The sequence below is a fragment of the Mauremys mutica genome, chromosome 9 (assembly GCF_020497125.1).
Source record: "Mauremys mutica isolate MM-2020 ecotype Southern chromosome 9, ASM2049712v1, whole genome shotgun sequence".
Classification (NCBI taxonomy): domain Eukaryota; kingdom Metazoa; phylum Chordata; order Testudines; family Geoemydidae; genus Mauremys; species Mauremys mutica.
Window position 1 is genome coordinate 15005162 of NC_059080.1, and position 26792 is coordinate 15031953.

Here is a 26792-nt window from a genome sequence, read left to right on the forward strand (position 1 = left end):
TGTAGTGAGGATTAATTCATTTATATTTATCCTTAGTCAGAAGCAAGTATTAGTAGAATTTCTGTTTTGCCTTGTTATATAAGATATGATAATACAATGTGTTACAATAGAGAAACAATTCTAAAATATACTGTTTCATTACCCACTCTTTTAGATCTGACCTTTTCAATTCAATCTAGATCTTCAAAGTCTAATTACATAAGAGCATGTTTCTAATCGCAATATGGTAAATATATTTTTAGAATTATGGAATTTTCCTTCATGTAAATGTGAAATATTACATATCTGCCACTATGGGTAGGCTGAGAAGCTTGCTCTATTTCTGATTATCTGTAGTAAACAGGATTTATAGGCCACATGATTAGTTCTCGGAAGTCTTTTCCTATACGAAAAAAATCTCTAAATCTATGTGTCTATAGCTAGACTGTGCAAACCCTGGTGAGGTTTAAGGATTAACATGAGATATTATTAGATGTAAGTACTGAACATGTGCATTCTGATTTTTCTCCAGTTATTAAGTTAGGGCATAAATTAATGTCTCTAAATCTACTCTTCAATTGCAAATGTTCTAAAAAAAATCTGCTTATGCATATTAGGTAGATTTGAGTACTATTATACAAGAAAGATTTAGCACTGAAATACAGCTGCCATTGCCATATTTCTCGTATTTTCTAAGACTATTTTTAATTGTAGTGTATGTGTGTGTGTTGGGGGAGAACCTGGAGATTTAACCATTTCATTTTCTTGTCCCATCTGATCACCCCATGGGGAAGGGGAAAAAGAATCTTTTCTCTAAGGCTGTGTTGTATGATCTAGGCCTTTTCTGACTGGTGACCACGGAGCTATAATTTACAACTTCATTCATGGACATATTTTTGTCCCCAAATAATTCCAGATTAATCCCAGAAAATAGCTGTACAGCCACCAAGAGGTTCCTAAGAGGTTGCAGACTCAGCAGACACTGGAAATCAACAAAGACAGCCACTACCAACACCTTGGGCTGTGAGTGTTGAATGTGGAAAGCTCCCAGACTCTGCCACTCAAGGAAAAGGAGTCCACAGGTTGTTCTCTATCATGAATCTTCAATACAGAGCATGGCATTGTCATCAAGTAACCAATCAATCATTTACACTTAGACTGTATAATTCCATTGATGGGAATATTTCATAGCCAATTTAAGTCTGTAAAATTAGTGAAAATCACTGAAAATGACAGGGCCGCCCAGAGGACTCAGGGGGTCTTTGGTGGCAGGGGGCCCCCGCCGCCGAATTGCCGCTGAGCACCCGGAGCAGAAGCTCTGGGGGCCCGGGCCGCACGAGAGTTTTCCGGGGCCCCCGGAGCAAGTGAAGGACCCCGCTCCAGGGGGCCTGGGGCAAATTGCCCTACTTGCCCCCGCCCTGCCCTGGAAAATGATGGGGATTGAAAAGGGAGCACAGTTAAATTACCAAAGGTCTGCCTCAAAATAGGGAAGTCTGGAGAGGAAACAATGAGCTATTATGATGTAGGAAGGCTACATGAAACCTGATCAGTGCCTGTTGAAGCCAATGGAAGAGTTCCCATTGTGTTCATGAGGCACTGGATCAGGCCAATAAGCAATATAATATCAGTGAAATTTTAGTTGAATACCAGTCCTTGCATCATAGAAACCACTGGAGATCTTTCATCCTGAAAATAGTGTAATCAGAAATTCTGATCCCAACCATCTATTGTATTTTGAATTTTTAAAAATTATCATCAACACAGTAATGGAATCAGACTGGAAAGTTACTGGTACATGTTCTGAGTATTTGAAATATACATATTTTGGAGGTATGTTCTCCAATTATTTTCTGCAGCTTTTCCTCGACTTATTACTCTTGAATTATTTCAGAGTAAACCAAATATGCTTTTTTCTGGCCTCAGCTTTTATAGAAAACCCTACATTATGAAATTCTGCTAAGGACTTCACATATAATTTAAAGAGGATATCTTGCCTAGTTATTATTCAAATGGAAGAATCAGAAAAATCTCATGGGGACCATATTATGTATTAATTTTAAAATAGTCATTTTCTGACCAAAAATTTAAGTTGTGCATTCATCTGATGAGTTGACATACCCCTAGATTCCTTGCCTGGCATTCATTTTTCAAGAAAGTAACATACCGAAGTCTTAACTCAGAAAGTAATAATGATCCAAATTAAATCAGCCCCTCCATTCATTTCAAATTCACACCCTTTCAGAAGGGAGTAACTTATTCAAAGTGACACTGATATATTGTAGCAGTCAAATTATATTAAGAAGTATGTTGCATATTTTGTTCTGAGTCAAGCCAAAACAATTTCATCTCATTGCAAGACCACCAAATTTTTCCCTCAGATAATAGTTAAATAATTTCACATGTATGTTTGAAAGGAAAATGCTTTTGTGAAAGTACCCGTTATATTAAATAGTGAGTGTTAGATTTGTGTGAAATTCATCAATTCCAGTACATGTGGGGAAAACTGAACACTTCTTAGTGTTTTGAACAAACCTGAAAACCAAATGGAAGCACCAGCCAAGACTACTCAGGTTCAGACCCACAATGTTCCATGTGGGGAAGGAGAAGCTTGTGCAAAACTCAGTAACTAATTTACTCAAAAGGTCTGTAACATGGCCCATGTTTCAGGTTGATAACTAGACAGGACTTGAATGGTTGGCACAGCTCTAATTAACGGCCATAAAATTAGCTATTCAGATTACAATAACAGCTTTCAGCCAAAAAAGTCAAGGATAGCCATGCATTCACCTCAGGAGACAGAATTTGTCTCTCTACATTACAGATTCTTTCCGAATTGGAAATATATTTTATTCAGATTATCATTTTGCAGACTATATTATTCAAGTAAATTATCCATAGCTCAATCTTTGACTTCAATATTTGTTTTTTGAGGCAGTAAGGCTTTCATAATCAGGCCTCAGATCATCAACTGAATGTGATGTTGATTCTATAATCATTTCTGAAACCTCAAGCCATTTTGGCTTTCTTTTGCTTATATGTATCTGAAGACATCCTGGATGTTTATGTACAATGATAATTTCTTGGGGATTGTTTCACACCTGGGGTTTATCAGGAGGCCAAAGACTGCAGGCTGAATGCTTTCAGATCTTATGGAGTGCAGTGATTCCCTGAGGCATGGCCTCCATGTGGAGTTTCTTTGATGCTCCTAAGGCAAAATGCCTCCTTCCACACAAGATGGGGCTGCATAAGTGCACAGATGTGTGCATACAAATCTACATCTTTGGAGTTCAATTATCCCTCCCCACAACACTTTTCAAAATGTGCTTTTCTGAGCATTAATGATCTAGGTTAACTAATAACATGATGATGATAATAATAATGCTTATGATACCATGGCTTCACATCAAAAAGCTTTGTGTGTCCTGAACTACAAAGCCATTTGTCTCACTATTATTATTTTCTCATCTCATCCTCAGACCCACCCCACCTTTTTTTAAACTCTTAAGAATAGTAGACTCTGTTTATATATACCTTGTCTCCAATGGTATATTACTATTCAAGACCCAGCTGTTATGCAGATGTACGGAATCTTGCGTACTGGTTGGAGGTGTTTGAGTAGCTGGACTGGGCTGACTGCGGGTGGTCATTGATCTTTTCTGGAGAGAATCTGCTGTTGGAGGTGGTTTTCTGCTGCAGGTGCATGCATGTGGTGGTGGTGGAGGGGGTGGGAGTGGTCTGAATGTGAACTGGTTACGTGGGCTGCCCGGTATATCTAAAAAAAAGCAAACCAGAAAGAAAAGACAAACAAATCCATAGAGTTACTATTTTAAACAGCAATCAGAAAAGCATGGTATTATATTTAACAGGATTACAGTATTGTGTAGTAGAGGTTTAATTTCAGGCTGTCTGTAAAATGTTATTGTAACATATGAATTCATTTAAAATCCTCTTATGAAATAAAGAATATTCACAGATTTGAATTTGTATGTAAATTCTTCAGTGCTGCAGTGGTTAAAATAAATGAAGCAGCACTCACATAATTTGTCATAGCATTTTTTTGAACAAATAAATCAGAGTGACATTGAGTTACAGCACAGAAACCATCTGATTTCATCAGCCGTAAATCCCATTTAGGAAAATACCTGTGAAAGAAACGGACAGGTTACAAGAATAAACATCCTGCACTTCAAATCAAAAGAGAGAATAATTCAATCAAACCCTCTACAAAACCACTAAGTAATAAACATCTCCCATGAAATAAGGCTAACAGATTTACACTGCTATGTTAATGTATTTGTCAGTTAGGCCTGGGAAAAGGTTCTAGCAGAGAGGCAATAATGACACACACCTGGAGAGAGGGTTCTGTGGTATTAAAAGCAGAGGAGCAGGCAGTCAACATCAGACCAGACTGTAAAGTGAATGCAGCTCTTAGTAGGAGCTTTAAGGAAAGGCTGTTGTGTTTGCATAATCACTGTTCTGTTACTTGCTAGTACTGTTGTTGCCCAAGACAACTTAGGAGTGTCATCCTGCTGTTGCTGCTACCTTGAAGATACTAAGCACCTGTTTCTACTGTTCACTCAGGAGAGACTCGAAAATCTATTATGCAGGAGCAAGAGAGCCAGGGGAAAAATTATGAGCACCTGAGCAAGGAAATCCCTCAGAGACAGTGTGAAGATGCTACCATTATTTTTTAAGGATTGCTGTAACTATTGCTTTACTAACAAATAGCTGACAAAATCTGAATACTTTGCTGCCAGTGAACTGTCATGCTATTGACAGGAAAGACCTCCAGCCCCTAAATTGGTGGCTCACATTTGCTAGTTTTCCTGCTGCCAGGAAACTTCTCACCCTTCCACAGAGTGTAGCTAACTTTTAAGTAATACATTACTAACCCTTAAGCTGTGAGAACTTCAGTCTTTGTGTTTGCATCATATGTATCACAATGAAATCTGCCAGATTTTGCATCCTATTTTCATACACACTTGTACACACACAGTCACACTGACTGGTACGGAGAGTTTCCAAGTGTTCTTCAGAAAGGAAAGGGAAGCGCTCTCAGGGCTTTTAGGCCCTGAAATGTCCCATTCTAGGAGCCTGTCTTATACACACATGTGCCAAGGGCAACACACCTCCTATGGCAAACATTTTACCTCCATGTTACACATTCCCACCCACAAGATAGAATCTTTTGCAAATTTCAGTTTGCATGATAGCAATCAGATCAGGAATGGAAATGTGTCAGGAGCTGGTATGAAACAGTTATAATGACCCTAGGGACAGTCATCAGGCAGCAGTGATCCAACCATTTAAACTTCCTCCTGCAGTGGGAAGTTCTGCAGTCTACTGCCTCTTCTTTCTCACTGCCAACTGCACAGTCACTTCTAGTGTAAGGTTTCTCAGATGGTGGAGCACAGCCCAGAAATTGGCTTTGAGGGGATTGCCTCATACTGACTGAGAAACCTCCCTTGCCCACAGAGAAAAATAACAGTCACTGACCTCTAGTGGAGCCTAAACAAGCACCTCTCTTCAACTGCCCCAACTGCTTCTGCTGCTCTGTTCCCTCCCTATGCTAACTCAATCCCACAGCTGCTCTCACTCTCCCCAGACAGCCCAATTTAAATTCTCTGTTTCAATATGCAATTCCTCTGTAGGCTCAGTGCTTGTGGCATTCCCTGTGAGTGGTGAATGTATGCTGTGTGTGTTTGTTATACAGTAACTTCTTTTGGTAGTTGTTTCCAAGGGTTTTTTATTTTCATACCAGTATCTCATTCTAGTAAGGCTACGTAGGGTGGAATTCTGATGATCCCCAAATCCCTGGAAGGAACTACCTTTGTGCTTCATTTTCAGCAAGTATTTTGTTAAGAGCTGTGACTGATGCATTGTCTTCATGCTGGAAGGTGAATGGCCTTTTGTGAATAGTGACAGTTGGTTTGATGGCAGGTGACAAATGGCATCAATTTCCTAATGACACACAATGCTAATCCCAACCAGAGGAACAAGAGCCAGTGTTGGGAGTCAAGCCAAGAGTCAGAGCCAGAGGCCGGGGCAGGGATCAGGAGCAAGGAAGGAAGGCAAGAATCAGGAACAGGTTAGGAAAGCAGGAACCAGGGACAACTCATGAAGGTAGGGCTCAAGTGTCAAGCATGAAGGCAGGGTCCAAGGTAGCAGCCACCTAGGAATTCACCCAGTTGCACGGACAACTTCCTGTCTCTCTTTCTGGCTTAAATAGTGTACCTTGGCCCAATCAAGGACTCTGGAGTGCTTGAAGATGCAGTAACTGCTAAGACCTTGCATGGCTCCTCCTACCGGTGATGGGTGGAAGAACTGTAGGATCCATATCTAAGTTCCCTCTTAGCTGCGCGGCTGCACAGCAGACTATCAAGGGCTGTGCAGGTGGGAAGAGGCGCCTCTCCCCCAGCCCCATGCTGCAGTGGCAAGAGAGGGATGAGGAGAGTCCTCTCTCCCTGCTGCAGCCCAGGGGCAGCCTGCACCCCAAACCCCTCAGCCCCGGACCCACCCCAGAGCCCACCCCCTAAGCCATAGCCCCCACCCCAACCCTCTGCCCTAGCCCTTAGCCCCCTCCCGCACTCCAAATTCTTCATCCCCATCCCCATCCCAGAGCCTGCACCCCCAACCGGATCCCTCACCCCCTGCATCCCAAACCTCTGCCCCAGCCCCGAGCCCGCTCCCACACTCTGAACCCCACTGCCCCATTCCCGCTACACATCTCCTCCATATTGGTGAACATAACAAAATTCATTCCGCACGTGGATGTAAAAAATTAGAGGGAACATAGCAATGCATCCTCCAGCCCCACTACTACTCCTTTTGCCTCACTGTCACCTACTTCCTGTGCTGGCACACAGATATCTGCCATAGAGCTCAGTTTGTTCCATGCCACATGTAAATTTTATGCTATGTGGACCCCAAATCCTGTCTATGCTTGTACAATGGTACTGCCCATTTCTGCTGGCATGTGGCAGATGGGAAGAATTTTCCCCAACAATATTAGTACTCAAAATGTACATGTGCACCATATTCCCTGGGGGATTCCACTTTAATCTCCTCCCACCCACAGCAGTAAACACTATACTTGTCAGCCTTTTGTGTGACTATATCATATAAACCCCTGATTCACAATCTAAGTGGTAGGTGGGGGAGGAGGTGAGACAGAAAGAGAAAGATTTAAGAATAGAGTCTCAGCTGGTGTAACTGGTGCAACTTCATTGACTTGAGCTGAAAATCTGGCCTTGAATTTCTAATTAGTTTTTTACAGACTATTTCTAATTTGCTGAAGTTATTTTTATTTTACTTACTTTGAGACTAAGTCTACATCTCATTAACTTTATTTTTATATCACAGAAAAATGTTGCTTGTGATAAAACAATGTTTGTGTCTAAATCTGCATACCAGCGATTCCTTAGAGTTCTAAATGCACAGTAGACTGTGCAAACTAACTTCATACAAAATCATTTAAATACCTCAGGAGTAAAATTATGCATGGAAATTTGTCTAAAACCAACAAGCACCTAAAGTGTGCGGGTATGATATGGGAATTAGCTTAGCTGTGAAGTTGTATCTTCCTATTATTCTTCACATAATGCTGTCTATTCACTGCAATATCTGTCTTCATTCTTAATTGTTACTGACAGAATACTGTTCAGATATTTTAATTTCTTAGGAAATCAAAAAGTCCATCTATGAAATGTAAAAATGGTATATAATTAGTTTTCAATATACTTATTAGCATGATAGAAGTTACTGTTCACCTAAAAACATAACTACAAAATATGTTCTCAGCCCAAAATTCTTGGTTATAATATTTATGCTCAGATCCTGTTCCCTTGAAAAAACCTACAGTAGAGACCAAATTCAGGCAAATGCTCTGTGGCCTCATTTGTGCAGCCCCATGTGATACAGAAAGAGATATTTCAAATCTGCCAGCAAATCCAGCTTCGCCCCTGTAGGGTGACTAGTGATGGAAGAACCCATTTCAGATATGTGGTGTCGAAGTTCTATGTCCCCAAAGAGTTTATTTCTCAGAATTTCTCTCATTTCAGGAGGACAAATTCAGGGGAAAAAAAATCTGTTTTCTGAGAATATTCATTTGAGGCTATGCTTGTTTTAACACCTCTTTGTTGTCTTTTGGGGGGTACTGTATCTTATCCCTTCTTGCTATACAAAAAATAAACATTTTCATGTTGCTTTGTGTTAGGCATTCTTGCTTTGCGTACAGCGGTGGTAATTCATTCAGCTTTTTATTTGGAGATAGCCTTTGAGCTACTTACTCTCCAAGAGTAAGAATCCTGTGATGATAGTATCTTTAAAGAAGGAAAAATTATTTCCTCATAATTCTGCTTCTTTGATGAGAACATCTCATAGGATTCTTTTTTTTTTAAATCAGAGTCTGGGTCTAGTTTAGGGGTGGATTATTTTTACTGTGGTTTGGATCAATCCTATTGGATGGTACTTGGTTAATATCACATGAAAATAATCTATAATCAGAGGCCATAAAGCTAAATTTTTATGGAGAAAGGGAAGGGAGGAATAAGATCCTTTAAAAACATGGATTATTAACTTCTGCCTAGTGATTCAGGTAGTTGATGTTGTAAAGCAAAGCCAAAGAAATGATGGAGAAGAACATTGAGCATGTTACTGATTTTTTATCTTGTTGTTGGGGGAGTAGATCCCCTTTTAAAATATCACTGTCCTTCACTTGGGTTGTAAGTTGGTTGTAGGGTTTGTACAGGGCAAAGATTTTCAAACATGGCATTGTTTTAGTAGTATAGATTTTCATAATATGCTGTCATTTTTATGGCATGTTTGGACTATGAATGGAGTAATATTCTGAACAACCTGGTTGCCAACCTTAATTCTCTCCTATTATAATGGTTGAACACTGTAAAACTGTAACAGTGATCAGCTCCCAATATTTTAACATGAAGCTCTATAAACAATTTCCTCCTTATCTTCTGATAAATCTCACACACCAGGATTGCATGTGCTTGCAGAGAGGAGGGATGAGGGACCATAGCATTTATTTATCTGTTTACACAAAATGCCTGTAGAGTATATCAGAGGGAGTATATCCCCTGGGGAAATTCCCTGAAAGCACCTGACCCTTGGTAAAATCTGGTATATTCTAAAAGCAAAATATTTCCTCTTTCGAAGCCTTAAAATTGAAAGTAATCTCTGAAAGGGAAGATGCGTAAGTACTGAGGCTGGGGTAAAAGTCAACCAGAAAGAGAAAGCACCCTGATCTTTTTTTCAATTTGTAGGAGGGTTTGTAAAAAGATGATCCAGTAAACTCAAGGATGATCCACTCCTCCTCCCACCAAGAACATAATAGAAAGCTATTCCATACATAGTTCATTATTGATTGAAAATTATTTTGAGAACAGCTAGTATAAGCCACACACCTCCTGGGTGTGGTGCTCTGTCCCATCTAGTGGCACTGAGACCACTTAGAGAGCGAGATTAATGAGTTTTCTCTACAGCCTAGAGCCATATGGCTCATGCAGGAGAGACTCATGGATTTAGCTCCAGAGTTCTCAGGTTTGATCCCACCTAGCCACGACCAGGGTCTGTCAGTGTTACACTAGGAATTTGGCAGAACTATTTTCATGGCACTTTTGACAGATATTTCAATATCCATTCTCCATCCATAAAACCAGAAATGGGCCAAAAGAAATCTGATGAGGTTCAACAAGTTGAACCAAGATGAGTCCTGCATTTAGGATGGAAGAATCCCATGCACTGCTACAGGATGGGGACTGACTGGCTAAGCAGCAGTTCTGCAGAAAAGGACCTGGAGATTACAGTGGATGAGAAGCTGGATATGAGTCAACAGTGTGCCCTTGTTGCCAAAAAGGCTACTGGTATATTGGGCTGCATTAGTGGGAGCATTGCCAGAAGATCGAGGGAAGTGATTATTCCCCTCTATTGGACACAGGTGAGGCCACATCTGGAGTACTGTGTCCAGTTTTGGGCCCCCAGTACAGAAATGATGTGGACAAATTGGAGAGAGTCCAGTGGAGGGCAACAAAAATGATTATGGGGCTGGGGCACATGACTTATGAGGAGAGGCTGAGGGAACTGGTCTTATTTAGTCTGCAGAAAAGAAGAGTGAGGGGTGATTTGATATCAGCTTTCAACTACCTCAAGAGGGGTTCCAAAGAGGATGGGGGTAGGCTGTTCTTAGTGGTGGCAGATGACAGAAGAAGGAGTAATGGTCTCAAGTTGCAGTGAGGGAGGTCTAGGTTGGATATTAGGAAAAACTATTTCACTAGGAGAGTAGTGAAGCACTGGAATGGGTTACCTAGAAAGGTGGTGGAATCTCCATCCTTAGAGGTTTTAAGGCAAGATTTGACAGATACCTTCTGGCTGGGATGATTTAATTGGGGTTGGACTAGCTGACTTCCTGAGGTCTCTTCCAACCCTAATCTTCTATGATTGTATCATTTAGTGACAAGGGAACAGTATCCTGTATTGCTACCCACTGAAGTATGTAAAAGAGAATATATTAAAAAGTAATGAACCTTAAAAGTTTTGCATTTAATCTGTAGTGCTTTTAAGTATTTTAATTCTTTCCAGCTCCTAAATTTATTATTTATTGGTATATTTCTTCACCAAATATGTACTGGTAGAATTTGAATTAGCTTGGAATCTATTATTTAATTAAATAGTATAATATGTTCTGAGAATTTAGTTTTCTATTTAAAAGTTCCCTGGGTATTAAAACTGCTCAGTTAGAATCAGAGCTGCAATAGTTTATCAAGTGGAGATGAATGAGCATCATCAAAATCTTATTTATGAAAACAAAAACACTGGAATGGATAAATATGAAAAAGTACAATGAGAAGAGATCTTAGAGTCACTGCATATTTGGCTAGAAAGACCACAACCAGAGCACTGCACACAGCACAGAAAGGCATGTAATGAAGAATTGAAAAAGATCAGGTGTAGCAAGGATAACAAAGATAAATATTAAGGTGTGAGGCTAGGAGAAGCTTATAGTCCACGGCCCTGAACCTGCAATAAGATGGGGGCATCTCATTCAGGATCAGGGCCTAAGATGACAAAATAACAATTTTGTCCAACATGTGTGCTGGAGACAAGCAGTATTGTAACATTACTTGTTTCTGTATTTAGGCCTGATCTTATGAGGTTCTCATAATCTTAACTTATTGAAATTCTACCTTTCTATGAGAGTACATTTTACAAGACATTGTCTGCATGTTTATGTGTATATGCCCTGTGACCCTACAAAGCCCTTAATTATATGTTGCCCGTATCTGAACCCCTTCTATTTCTGCTATATTGTTTTTAGGACAGGATGAGCAGAACAAAAACTAGTATTCCAAATGGGGTCATACAATCGATTTATATATTGACATTATAATATTTTCAATAAACACTTTTGACTTCCATCTTAAACATAAAATTTGTTTCTTTTGTAGAATTTTTGTGTTTGTCTTTTCCTAGTCTTACTATATTGTCAAGCTTTTTGAGTATGAAACACAGAACTCCATCTCAAAGGACGTCTACAAAAGTATATGCAGCTCTATGCAAAATTAAAACAAATTTATAAGACAATTGGAAGTTTGTAAACTCTATTAAAGAAAAGATATCTCACAAACATACAGCATCTAAAGACTCACGTATATAATTTCATACCCATTTCTTTATAAAAGAGGGATGAATCCTAAAAATGTCATTATTTAGTGTGTTCTACAAATGCAATAATTTACAATTGCACTACAATTAACAGAAGTCTTGTCCCACGTTATTCATTCTCAACAGTATCAATGAATATAAAATATTGAGAAATATTGCAATAATATAACATCAAAGTAATGATCTACTTCACTTATAAATTCAGTTCACTATGTTCATACATACCCCATTCAATGTTTTCTTTTAATTCTTAGTGGCAAGTGTATTACAAGCGTTCACTTGTATCCCTTACAAGCTATAGGATACATCTTAACAGCTCCTAATTTAATTTGTGCACCACTTTAACACAAGTAGATTTGGAAAAATAAGAATGGTAACCCCTTTCCTAACATTCCTGAAAGATTTATTCATGCTGTTTTTCTTTAAAATATTAAAGTCTAATCATATTTACAAATGAAATATGATGGTTGTAAAATGCAGGTTGCAGTTTAATTCTCATTTTAAAGCATAACTGGCTTTTATGATGACCATTGCTCTTGCTATGTAATGTTAAGAATGTGTCCCATCTACAACCTATTAAGATGTTAAGGATTTCCAAATTATAAATACCGTACAATGCCTCCATTTCTTCAGGATCTTTACAGCATAAAATGCTAAACTGCTTACCATAATCTCTAAATGACTGATATGTGTAAGGTTCACCTTACAATTAGCTCGTATAAAAGTATATCTGTTCCATACAGAATACCAGTCTAAAACAGAATGGTGGGGTAGAAGTTACAGCACCATAACGAGACTTCAGTCAAAAAATATTTTTTTCTGAAGGAAATGCTTTGTGAGTATGGGCTCAGTCCTGTTTGTTATTGTATACCTCCTCTGAAACACTAACTGCCCTTGTTTCCCATTGACTTCAACAGCAACTGTGAACAGTACTCAGAGACTCAAGATCAGACTATATTAAATTTCAGAATATATTGGCTAAATTTCCTTTTGGAGTAACTACTTTAGCGGAGTAACCTGAGCACAGAATTTGACCCATTATTTTCACTCGAAAGACTACAACACTGTTATGATTTCAGCTTTGTGTCATTTTAAAAAAATGAATGGTGTTCTTTGACCCCAAACCTTCCAATACTTAAGCATGCATATAACTTTTTGCTGAGACACTCCTGCAGTAGTTGCTACTAATGATGGTTGAATAGATGTTAAACAAAGATCTTTATCAGAAGACATCTCTAACAGTCTTATAACTTATAACTTCAAAATGTTCCTTTACATCAACCAGAGAGAGACTATGTTGAATCTTCCAGGCAACAAGACCTAGATCTCATAGAAGGTTGTGCAGGTTGTGCTGTAGCTCGTTGAAGGGATGCTGCTGTCAACAGTGCAGAAGTAAGAATAGCATGGCATGGTATTGCCACCTCTACTTCTGTACTGCTGCCTGCAGAGCTGGGCTTTCAGTCGGCAGCCACCGCTCTCCAGCTCTGAGTGCAGTGCAGAAGTAAGGGTGGCAATACCACGGCTCTCCTTAAAATAACCTTGAAACCCCCTTGCAATTCTCTTTTGGGTCAGGATCCCCAATTTGAGAAACACTGATCTCATCAGTGAAATCTGTATAGTATTGTCTAAAAGCACAAAAAAGACCAGATTTCATGGTCTGTCACATGTTTTTCATGGCCGTGAATTTGGTAGGGCCCTAATAATAACGCCATGTACGATATCATGAAAGTTTTAAATGTTACCATATGGTAACACCCAAAGATACAATGACATCGGTGCTTGTTTACATAAAATAAACACTTGAAAAGAGGAGTGAATAACTAGAGCACATGCAGAATTTTTGTTTGGGTGATCTATCATACTTTTTTTTAGAACGTCTGTCATATTATCATTAGAATTATAGCTTTGCTTTGTATTATTTGTATCTACATTTTCTAAATATCAATTCACTCTTTATATGATATTGACTTTAAAGTTATATTTTCTAAGATACTGAAATGCTCACATTTGTGTAATTTAATAAGATAGCTATTAAAAATAGAGCTACCCTACTTGGCCTTTCCAGCCTCAAACTTGTGGGCAGAGTGATAGCAGACATAGGCACGTATGCCAATTTCTCTGAAATGGAGGCCAGTTTAAGATCTTAGAAGCCAAAATAGTGTGGTTCAACATGCTGCTGCAGCAGATACAAAAGGGAGCCTCCTTGGTGATTGTGGCAGACAGGTCAAGGAAAAATGTAAATTGAGAAATGAAAAGGCATTATAATCATGGTGGTGACATCTGGGAGCCATTCAAGAGGTTCATATGATTGCCAGGTAGGTTATGCTCTGAAAAAGTGATTTTGTCAGACATCGGTTATATGTTTAATCTGGACATCCAACACTGGTTTGATGGGTGGCTATCAAAGGTTTACTTAGCAGGCCAAGCAGTTGCTCGTTCTATCTGTTGGCCTGATTTACTATTTATAGGGTGTGGAAAAGAAGGGGAAGGGTAATTTTGGTCAGTTTGTGTCTGAGATTTCAGAGGAGGGATTGTTAACTCGCAAGATTAATTGTGGGTGATGGGGTCAATCCCTATCATGGACAATGACTTCCACTAGTGGTGACTGCTAGGGTATAGCATAGTGCAGTGGTTCTCAACTGAGGGTCTGCGCTGAGGCTCTCTGGGGGTGCCACGAGTTGGTTTTGGGGGTCCAAAGTGACCCCCATGGGGCTAAAGCTCTGATCCCCAATGCCCCCTGAGGGGCTAAAACTGGGAGCTGTGGGGCTGAAGCCTGGAGCTCTAAGGTGCCCCCAATGGGCTACAGATGGGAGCTGCAGGGCTAAACCCTGGAGCCCTGAGCCCTGGTGACTCCGCAGGGCTGAAACTGTGAGCCGCGGGGCTGATATCTCAAGCCCCACCACCAGGGGTGCTGGAACAATTTTTATAGTGGGGGTGTTTAGAGCCATTGAACCAAACTGTAAACCCTATATATAATGGAAACCCCTTCAAGCCAGGGGGTGCTGCCACACTCCCATCACCCCTAGTATGCCCACCCCCCAAGATGGCTGAAGCACAAGCCCATACCCTGGGAGTTGGGGTTAAGGTTTTGGCATCAGCTCTGCCCCAAGAGACCAGCATGCAAGGGCTCACTCCTTAGTTAGACTCCAGTGAGTCTAATGCCAGCCGTGCAGGTTATGTATCTCCATTTACCTGATGAAAAGGAGCTATTTAAGTGGGAGAAGGACAAGTTACACAGCACATTGTTGTAAACATAAACGATAAATATCAGATGTGGATACATTTTTAATTCAACCATCAGCTTCAAAACAACAAAACCCATAGAGCGATGATACTGAAGTTCCTTCAACAAGTTCAACCACCAGAATGGCTGAAGAACACCAAGGAGGTTACATGAGTAAGAAACGTAAAGCCATTATTAACCCTGGAAAATTTAGGAAATACGAAGATAGCTATATGAATTTCAGATGTATTTGTTCTGGAAGTGGAGATATACCTCAACCACAGTATGTAATTTGTGCACAAGTACTGTCCAATGAATGTTTGAAACCCTCCAAATTACAGAGATATTTAATTACAAAGCATGAAATCTATAAGGATAGGCAATGTTCATTTTTTGAGTGAAAGGCCAAAGAACTGTTTGGTACTAAAGCAGTAATGAAATACACAACTACTGCAGATAAAAAGCTTTAAGGTCATCTTACATAGTAGTGCAGAAAATTGCTAAAACAACAAAATCGCATATGATTGCTGAGACTTTGATAATGCCCTGTTATTGAAACAACAAAGGAAGTGTTTGGAGAGAAGGCCAACGTACGGACAAAATACTGATGTCAAATGACACTGTCGAACAACGGACGACTTCTGTGTCAGAAGATATAGTTTTGCAGTGCATTCATCAGCCGTATGACAATGATTTGCTGTACAACTAGATGAATCCACAGACATTTTGAAAATGTCCCATTTCTTGCCTGTGTTCAGTATGTGTGGAATAAGGAAATGAAGGAAAACTTTTTGTTTTGAAAGAGCTAAAGACAACAACAAAGTCAGATGACATATTCAAACTGTTAGATGATTTTATGATCAGAAATCAGCCGGATTAATTGCATCGGGGTCTACACTGATGAGGCCAAAGCAATGACTGGAAAGTAGACTAATGTTGTGCAAAAAATAAAAGCCGTTGCACATCACGTTATTTGGACACAATGCTTTTTACACTGAGAGGTGCTTGCTGTGAAAGATATTGAACCAAGTCTTCACAATGTTCTGAACACAGCAGTAACACTCATTAATTTTACTAAATCCAGAGCAACAAACTTCAGGTGTTTTGCTGCATTTTATGAGGAAGTGGGTGCAGAGCACCATTCCTTGCTCATGCATACAGAAGTGAGATGGCTATCGTGAGGCAGAATGCTTGCCCATATACTTAATCTCAAGGAAGAGTTATGTACTTTCTTAGCCGATAAGAAACCTGAACTTGCCGAAGTGCTGGAAGAGGATGTGTGGCTGGCAAAACTGGGTTACCTTGCAGACATATTCAGTGAAATGAATAAGCTGAATAAAACTATGCAAGATAGGAACACTAATTTTAGTGCCCTGCATGAAAGAACTGAGGCATTCAAAACAAAATGACAACTCTGGAAAGTTCATGTCTATGAGGGTACTTCTAATACGTTTGAGCTCTTACATTCTTTCATTCAGGAACAAAACATTGACTATGATGTAATTAAACTTCAGCTAGCAGTGCATTTGTCTGGTCTGCTCAACAAATTTAATGCTTATTTTCTGAACTCATAACAGAACAAGCCCCTACACACACATGGACTACAAACCCCTTTAGTGTGAACAATGAAGCTAAACTTCCATCCTATGTCCTATCAAAACTGTTAGGATAGCTCACTGACATTTCATCAGATAGCTCCCTCAAAACTAGGTTCAGAGAAATGTCGCTGGAGAGATTTTGGTGTGAGTGTTCCGATGAACACCTCACTGCTTCTTCTGCAGCACTGAAAGTTTTGATTCCCTTTAGTACCATCTACTTATGTGAAGCTGGATTTTCAGCCATGATATCAATGAAAACAAAGTACCGAACGAGGATGAACATTGACCATGACATGCACGTGTATTTGTCAAAGATACCCCCCACATCTTGACAGAACTGTTGATCAGCACCAGCAACAAGTTTCATGTTGAGAAAATAAAAAAATCAGTTTTTTTATTTTTGTACCTATATTGTCCTTTTTATATATATATATATATGTGCATTTAACTGTATAACTATTCATTCAATACAGCTTTTAATCTACTGGATATGCAGAAAAACAGCTGTTATGGCACAGGTGGGCTGTGGAGTTTTTATCGAAAGAAAGAAAAAGGTTGAGAACCCCTGGCAGAGTGGATGCTCTCACCCTCTTAACAGGTTACAGCTTATGATTTAAGCATGTTGTCCAGGTCTGCAAGGGCCAGACAGTTACAAGTAGCATGGCAGACACTTCTGATTACTTTAGACGTCACAAAAATTTGATTGGAAGGTAGTTTATGATTGAAGCAATAGGTAAAAGCTACCATTTCCTATAAAAATAAACATTTCCGCTGTTACTGACGAGTTTGTATTGAGTGATATTTATTCAAGTTTTGGCCTTCATGCCACTAAATTCATTAGCTGTGAGAGTTTTTTAAGGGGTTCCACGGGTAATGGAACAGGGCACTATGAATCATTCTGAATAATTTACTTTTCTTAGCTCAGTAGTTCAGGAGAAATAATGTAAATATGAATGTATTAAGTCACTTTGTTAATAGATCTTTCCACAATGGATGACCTTCCCTGCTTGCCTGTTAGCTATTATATATTTGTTCTTGTTAGCTTGCAACATATTTATGATACAAGTCTGTTGGAGGCCAAGCCAAACATAGTTGTGCCACTTGAGTACATTATATAACGATGGACTGTATGATGCTCCCTTCCATTTTATCAAGTATCAGAGGGGTAACCGTGTTAGTCTGGATCTGTAAAAGCAGCAAAGAGTCCTGTGGCACCTTATAGACTAACAGACGTTTTGGAGCATGAGCTTTCGTGGGTGAATACCCACTTCGTCAGATGCATCTTTGCTGCTTTTCCATTTTATCATGTGTCTTCTGGGATTTAGGCGTAGTGATTTGTATTAGCCTTACTCTCCAAGGTTCTAGTACCTTGCTGAACTTGTATAGCTTATCTGTGTACCAGTGAGTATAGAGAACAATTTGTCAATTTATAGTTATATAAGTATTCTGTCTGACTGGATGCCTTTAAGGAAGCTTATGTAAGAGAATGCATTCAAACTATGAAAGAAATGAGTGATGTTACTGTGCACAGTATAATTTAAAGGATTTAACCCATCATTTTTATGATCAATAAAATTACAGGGACAGGAATCTACAGCTTTTTCAGACCCTTCAATACATTTTTTAATGTATCTATCTCATTTTTCTGACAATCCTTGTAAGCAGATCTCTCTAATGTAACATCAATGGAAAGGTATACTATTGTACATGCTCATAGTTTAGAACTATTTCTTGCTTTATTCTAAGGGAAGTGTTTACAGCTTATATAGAAAAAAATTAAAAGGCCTAGTTTCCTTACTACTTTTAAAAAAAAATTGCTATTTGCTTTGCTTAGGAATTACTATGTAGAAATCACTATTTGATTTGAATATCTTTAAGTGCATCTCCTGCAACTATAACTTGACTATAGACAACATCAAGCAAATAATATAGTTGATTGTCTGTAAAAAGATCTGTCAAACATCTCCAGAATACATATATATCTATGGAATTTAATTATGGGTATGTATGTAGCAATATACATAACTACCTAAAAAATAAAATGAAAATAATATGAATTCAGAAATATTTTATTCATTACTACTAAAGCAGGAATATTCTTTCATTCATTCAAAGAGTTAGTAACTAGGTTCTGTGTAAATAGTATAGGCAGTTAAATAGATTATACATATCGGAAAGAGTGTTACATAAAGGCGGAGACAGTCAGTCACAGGATGTAGATGAGCACAAATGTATGGTAATCACACTGCAAGAGGGCTGAAAATCACAGTGGACCATATGATGCCACTGTTTTTAAATCAGATTTATGTACTGTGTAAAAAATGTTTACTTCCAAACCAAGGCTTCTTTGTGTCTCTGAGGGAACCAGTGATGGCAAGATCACAGAGAGGTCTCTGCTACCCAGGAGTATGGGACTACAGGATAGTGTACAAAGAGTCAGGAGTTCCATGCAGGTGCCTCATGATCTGCAAAGTTGGGCCACCCTAAATTCACCCTAAATCTGCCAATGTGATGCAGATGTGAAAAAGGCTAATGCAGTCCTAACATGCATCAGGTGAGGTATTTCCAGCAGAGACAGGGAAGTGTTAGTACCATTATACAAGGCACTGGCGAGACCTCATCTGGAATACTGTGTGCAATTCTGGTCTGCCATGTTTAAGAAAAATGAATTCAAACTGGAACAGGTACAGGGAAGGGCTACTAGGATGATCAGAGGAATGGAAAACCTGTCTTATCAGAGGATACTCAAAGAGCTTGGCTTGTTTAGACTAACGAAAAGAAGGTTGAAGGGAGATATGATTGCTCTCTATGAACACAGAGGGATAAATACCGGGGAGGAGTTATTTAAGTTAAGCACTGATGTTGACTCAAGAACACATGGATATAAATGAGCCATCAAAAATTAAATCTTGAAATTAGATGAAGGTTTCTAACCATCAGAGTAGTGCAGTTCTGGAACAACCTTCCAAGGGAAGTAGTGGGGGAGAAAAAACCTAACTGGCTTTTAGACTGAGCTTGATAAGTTTATGGAGGGGATGGTATGATGATACTGCCTACAATGGCATTGCTAGTAGCAAATATCTCCAGCGGCTGGTGATGGGATGTTAGATGGGGTGGGTTCTGAGTTACTAAAGAGAATTCTTTCCTACGTGTCTGGCTGGTGGCTCTTGCCCACATGTTCAGGATCTAGCTGATCACCATATCTGGGTTGGGAAGGAATTCCCCCCCCCCCGACCCAAGGTCAGATTGGCAGAGACCCTGAGCGTTTTTCGTCTTCCTCTGCAGCACGGGGCACGGGTTATTTGCAAGTTTAAATGGTGGATTCTCTGTAACTTGAAGTCTTTAAATCATGATTTGGGAATTCAGTAACTCAGCCAGAGGTTATGGGTCTATTACAGGAGGGGGTGGGCAAGGTTCAGTAGCCTGCAACATACAGGTGGTCAGACTAGATCAGAGGTGGGCAAACTACGGCCTGCAGGACCATCCTGCCTGGCCCTTGAGCTCCCGGCCTGGGAGGCTAGCCACTGTCCCCTCCTCCACTGTCCCCCCTCCCCTGCAGCCACACTGCCGCGCGGGCAGTGCTCTGGGCAGCGGAGTGGCGCACTCCTGCGGAACAGAGCATCAGTGTGTCTAGCTCTGGCTGGGTGGTGCGGCTGCCAGACATGCTGCTCCGAGTGGCATGGTAAGAGGGCCAGGGGGTTGGATAAGAGGTGAGGAATCCAGGGGGGGGGCAGTCAGGGGACAGGGAGCAGGGAGTGGTTGGATGGGACAGAGGTTGGGGGGGCGGTCAGGGGACAGGGAACAGGGTGGGTTGGATAGGCATGGGGTCCCGGGGGGCCTGTCAGAGGTGGAGGTGTGGATAGGGGTCAGGGCAGTCAGGGGACAGGGAGGGGAGGGTTGGACGGGGGTGGGGTCCCGGGGGGGGCGGTCAGGGGCAGGGGGTCCTGGGAGGGGGAAGTCAGGGGTCAAGGAGCAGTGGGGGTTGGATGGGTCACATGTTCTGATGGGGGAGCAGTCAGGGAGCGGGAAGTGGGAGGAGGTGGATAGGAGGTGGGGGCTAGGCTGTTTGGGGAGGCACAGCTTTCTCTACCTGGCCCGCCATACAGTTTTGCAACCCCAATGTGACCCTTGAGCCAAAAAGTTTGCCCACCCCTGGACTAGATGATCATGTTGGTCCCTTCTAGGCCTTAAATTCTATGAGTCGCTATAAAGCCATGCCTCCTGCCCTGTCGGTGCAGTTGCTAATCATAACCCATTTGTTTCCTTTTCTAAAAGTAACATTTCAACTTGATTCCTCCTCCTCTGCAGACTGCAGGGTTGATATTTTTGTGTGTGCATTGTTTCCTATTTTGGAGGATGGGAATAGGGACCTTATGAAGAAGCACAATCATAAGAGCTATACTGAACTACTTCTGCAGGCTGCGACGATGTTTACATCTGATTTGTTACTGAAAGACTGTATGTTGACTGTATATTATTAGCTACATAAATTAAAGGCATGATACACTTCTCATAGAGATCAAGAACAGATTTGTCATTGACCTGAATGAGTGAAGGATAAAGTCTTAAATATTGATTGGTGAGTTTTGCTAACTAATTTTGCTAATTCATTAATTCTGGTTATCGAATTTCCTCCACTTCTTACATTCAGGAATCAAAACATGTGTGATCCTGCAAACCTTTACTCCAGTGAGTAAATGAGACTGTTTGCATGAGTACAGACTACCGACAGGGCAGGTTTGCACTAACCTTACTCTACAGATATTCCCATTTTCTTCAATCAGATTACTCAGAGTAAAGTAGTTTATAGAGGGCTGAAAAATTAGGATTTGTAAGAATCACACTATGGTAATGCGGATTACAAAAGGAAAGTAACAAACATAAAATTCACATTTTTCTTTAGCTTCTAATTATTCTTGAACAAAAATTATTGAAATTTCAAGATCAGCATAGCACTCCTTTGAATAGCTCTCTCTCTTTAAAATATAAGAAACATGGAGATCACAGCTATAGGATAGTGATTGTCAATGTATCCCTAGTAACACATACAAGTATGCTGCACGATTCCAGAAGGAGGCAACATTTAATTCCTCGATAACTGAATGTATAAATATAATAGAGGAAGCTATTGAATTTTCCCAAGATCACTATCTGTTTTAGCTTTCATAGACTCATAGACTCAATTGTGGATCTAAGTGACAAACTATTAAAAAAAAAGTAAATGTAAAGATATCTCAGCATTGATCAAGTTGATTTCCATTTTGTGTGTGGACATTTTTTCTGCTTCCCTACTAGATTGGTAGCTATCAATTTTTTTCCTGCAAATAATGCGGAAGTGCTTCTAAGAAAAGATCTATTGCCACAATTTATATTTGTTAGAAAGACAAGGTGGGTGAGGCAATATTTTTTATTGGAACAACTTCTGTTGGAGAGCGGGACAAGCTTTTGATGAATGTTTTTTAACATTTTTGCTGAGGATTCTTAACATTTTGTTATTAAACCTCCTTAGAGGAAAGACAATATTATATGTGTAATTGAGAGCAAAAAGGGAACTTGATTATCTTTTAAAAGGAAAGGAAAACTTAACTGGGACGGAGAAAACAGAAAATAGCTAGTATTACATCTGAAAATGAACACAATCACCTAGGCATTATAAATGGCTTAAGGCCATAGTTTTTCAACATGGGTGCCAAAAGTTAGGTTCCTAAATGCATACATGTTCCCCTAAATAGGTGGGCTAATTTTTCAGACTTGCTGAACACCCACAAAATCCTACTGAAGACAATGGGATCTGAGCGCTCAGCATCTATGAAATCAGGCCACTTTTTCAGAGGTGGATTTAGGGACTTAATTTAAGGCATGAGTGTTTGAAAATGTTAGTTCGATTATTAATTATTCAACTGACAGGATGAATGCCATCTGCACTTGTACAGGAATTCAGCTGCAATTCGAGATTAGTAAGTGAAACAATATTTTAGAGAACTAAGAGATCAGAAAAGTTCTGTGACCACTTCCAATAGAAAACATTTCTCTTCTTTTGCTTTTTTCACCCAAGGCTTCTCATATATAGTTATTTAAAACTGTTTGTAAATAAGACATGCTTCTTTGGAATAATAATAGAAATTATATCTATAAAATATTGAATAAAACCTTCTTTGTAACAAATGCATAAAGAAGCAACCAGGGAAACATACTTTTTCATATGAATCTAACCAACAAACTATTTTAATGAGTGCACGTCTATTAAAAGAATTCTCAAGATGCTGTAATTATTATTCATTTTCTAGAATTGTTTCACCATGAAGCTTTATGCTTCTATGGGGATTTCGATGTTTATGTTTTGTGACGGCTGCGTTGACTATTAAAAAGCAATTTGGCTGACATTTTAGGTCTTTTGTTGCCAGTTTTAATTGGATTGTTCACCAAGCATCAACTCCCCCGTTAACTGCAAAAATTACAGGCCAACGTCAGTTTATAGTAATGACTGTTTAATGATTTTATCCTGTCAGTATGCCAGCTTCATATGGATATATGCATGATTAGTTTCATATCAAGACCTGTAATTAAATAATTGAAGCCTAAACAGAATGGAACATCAACCAGGAACACATCTTTAATAAACACTCAGAGGCTTATCAAGATACTTATTATTAATTTAAAATAATTAATGTTTTGAGTTCAAATAATACCAGTCTGTTTTTGCATTGGTATTAAAGAAAACAAAATCTACACTGCACCTTACCCAAATTGAATTCTGCAAAACAGACAGTTTTCCTTAGTGAATGACCTTTTTGGATTGCAGAAAATATTTCATAGGCAGCCTTTGTTTACCTTCCTTAAATTGACACAGAATTATTCAGAACTGATGCTTAGCTGAGTTTGTTTGCTTTGAGACTAGACAAAATTGCTTGTATGGCCAATAAAAATAATACCTTGCTTGAAACTTCATTTCTGAATGCTTAATATCAAAGAGAAATGTGTCCACTGACTTCTCCGAAAAAAAGTTACAATCCTATTCTGTAACTGTTGGTCTTCAAAATGTGTTGCACATGCCCATGCCACTTCAGGTGTGTGCAAACCCAGTGCATTAGTATCAGAGATATTTCCCTTAGCAGTACCCATGGGGGTGGCACATGCACCCTGTGTTGTGTGATGGTTTAAAGGGTGGTGCCTCCTCTGACTCCCCTCAGTTCCTTCTAACCAGAAAGACTCCAATATCGAGGGGAAGGACTTGGGGAGATCTATGCATACAAGCTGACCTTGTGAAATCAATAGCTCCTCTTTACTGAGGAAGTCTGTCAGTGAATATGGAGATGGAGTTCCAATTTAAGTAATCATATCATGCTAATTGGCATGTTTCATAGACTTTAAGGTCAGAAGGGATCGTCGTTATCATCTAGTCTGATCTCTTGCACACTGACTCATCTGGAGACTTGATATTGAATAATTTTTCTAGCCAAATAAATCTACTTTCTTGGGCTCCTTGTCTTAAGGTGTAGCTTTGTCTTGTCCTTTCGTTATCAACTCAGGTATAAGGCATGTGTAAAACTGCTCAAAGCCCCAGGATGGCACTTGATGGTAGCAATTTGCTCTTTTTGATGTTGGCACCAAAGAAGCGGGAATCTGCCAGAGTAACTTTGCTGGTTCGAAAAGCCCTTCGTTAATGGGCACTGCAAGATGTCATGGCACAGAAGTATAAAGGATGTACTGGAGCTTGTCTGACTTCTTCTGGACAACTTCCAAAGGATTCTCCAGTGTATCAATTATCATGTGCAGCAAATCCTGGAATGTCTGGTAATCATGTGTGGCTGAAGTAGATGTTACTGCTTCATCAGGAGATGGTGAAGTAATGTGTGCTGGGATGGGGTGGTTGTCTTTACCTCTTCATCAGAACCTTGACTCTGTGTTCAGTTGGTGTAGATTTGGCTAGCTGTAATACCCTTTGTGAGGTGATAGGGAAGGAGATCTAGTCCTGAACCGATCTAGCCCGATGAAGCCACCACAGTGCCCAATATGACCAAGAATCTTGATAGACATACGGAGCAGGTGACCACAGAGGAGGTTACCTGGGGGTAATCCCCTCTTAGAGCTCTTATGTCTCGGGTAATAAAAATGAATTCTTCACTCTTTCTGACATATTCTGGTTTGAATAAGTAGACCTCAGGGAATAAACTGGTGACACCTCCCATCAAAGTTTGGGCATAGGAAGGAGCAGTTCCAGCTGGAGTGCTGGGAACACCCAGCACTGTGTTCCGACTAGAACCACTGATATACTCAGTAATGGTATAGGGGCAGTCTTCAGTATGGGAAGATGTCACTTCATTACCACTAATAACAAGAATTCCAGTACTGAAGAGACCTGGAGATGCCTTATAGAAGTGGTTCTCAAACTTCATTGCACCACAACCTCCTTCTGACAAAAAAAATTACTATACAACCCTGAAAAGGGGACCGATGCCTGAGCCTGAGCCCAAGTCCCACCGCCCTTGGAGGGATGGGGAGCAAAGCCAAAGCCTGAGGGATTCTGCCCTGGATGGGGATGGGGGAATGGGGGCTGTAACCTAAGCCCCACCACCCACGGCTGAAGCATAAGCCTGAGCCCCACCACTCAGGGCTAAAGCCTTCGGGCTTTGGGCTTCAGCTTCCACCCCAGGTGATGGGACTGAGGCTTCAGGTTCCACCCTCGGCCTGAGCAAGTCTAACGCCAGCCGCAGTGACCCCATTAAAACGGGGTCACAACCTACTTTGGGGTCCCGACCCACTAGGGTGACTAGAGAGCAAGTGTGAAAAATTGGGATGGGGTGGGGGGTAATAGGCACCCATAGAAAACAAAGCCTCAAATATCGGGACGGTCCCTATAAAATCAGGACGTCCGGTCACCCTACGACCCATAGTTTGAGAACCGCTGCCTCACAGGATTTTGGTAGCAAGTAAGCTAGCTTCCAAATGGGACTGGATGCCATCAGCTTCAGGGTAGTCTGTACCAGAGATATTGGTACTAGAGGCCTCAGTGTCAACAGGTTGGTACTGGATGACTTTTGAGGTTCTGAGGTAGCTGGTCTGGAGGCCCGGTGATCAGTGCCTGAATGCCAGAGGGACTCTTTCTTGGGCCTTGAACTATCTTTTTCTTATGTGATTCAAGGGGATGTGTGGCTCAGTAACAGCGACCATAATGTAATTAAATTTAACATCATTGGAGGGAGGGAAGGAAGGAAAATACTAAAAACCGCACCACAATAGCATTTAACTTAAAAAGGGGAATTACACAAAAACGAGGAAGCTAGTTAAACAGAAATTAAAAAGAAGAGTTTTTCACAAGAGTGAAAAGCATACAAGCTGCATAAAAACTTTTTAAAACATCATAATAGAGGCTTGAACTAATGTATATCCCAAATAAAAGAAACAGTAAGAGGCCTCAAAAAATGCCACCATGGCTAGACAACAGAATATAGAAGCGGATAGAGACAAAAAGACATCCTTTAAAAACTGAAAGTCAAATTCTATTGAGGAAAATAGAAAGGAGCATAAACTCTGGAAAGTCAAGTGTAAAAGTTTAATTAAGTAGGCCAAAAAAAGAATTTGAACAGCAACTAGCAAAAGACACCAAAAACAACAGCATTTTTTAAAAAAAATTACAAAAGAAGCCGGAAGCCTGCCAAACAATCAGTGAAGCCTCTGGACAATCATGGTGCTCAAGGAGCACTCAAGGAGTCTTAGACTCTAAGGGGGAGATATGGCTAATGTAAACCCTATAAAGTGTTATGACCTTCTAAGGGCTATTTTCAATAATATGCCAGACAAGAAGGAACTTTTGGGACAAACAAAATTAAGTGGGTTTCCGAGGAAATACCTGGGGGGAAAAAGAATGCATATTCCCTCCTCCAGATGGACTCAATCTTTTGAATCTATATATAACCAGGTTCAAAAAAGAATTAGTAAGTTCATGGAGAATAAGTCCATAAATAGCTATTAGCCAGTATGGTCAGGGATGCAACCCCATGCTCTCAGTGTTTCTAAACCTCCAACTGCCAGAAGCTGGGATTGGATGACGGGATGGCTCACTCAAAATTACTCTGTTCTGTCTATTCCTTGAAACATCTGGCACTGGCCACTGTCAGGCTATGGCTACACTTGCACTTCAAAGCGCTGCCGCGGCTGGGACTTTGACCACACTGGCGCTTTGCAGCGCCGCAATTTGCAGCGCTGGAGAGGGTGTGTTTTCACACCCTGCTGCAGCGCTGCAAATTTGCAAGTGTAGCCATGGCCTATGATACAGTATTCTGGCCTAGATAGATCATTGGTCTGACCCAGTGAGG

At 40.2% G+C, this 26792-nt stretch overlaps 1 protein-coding gene across 8 annotated transcripts in view; it reads right to left on the bottom strand.

Annotated features, from left to right (window-relative positions):
• Nucleotides 1–26792, bottom strand: part of TENM1 (teneurin transmembrane protein 1) — a 517028-nt gene that overhangs the window by 226961 nt on the left and 263275 nt on the right. For all 8 annotated transcript variants that reach the window (XM_045030001.1, XM_045030000.1, XM_045029999.1 and 5 more), the window contains one exon: nucleotides 3511–3751. In XM_045030001.1, the coding sequence (XP_044885936.1) occupies nucleotides 3511–3751 (241 nt within the window). The remainder of the gene's footprint in view (nucleotides 1–3510; nucleotides 3752–26792) is intronic.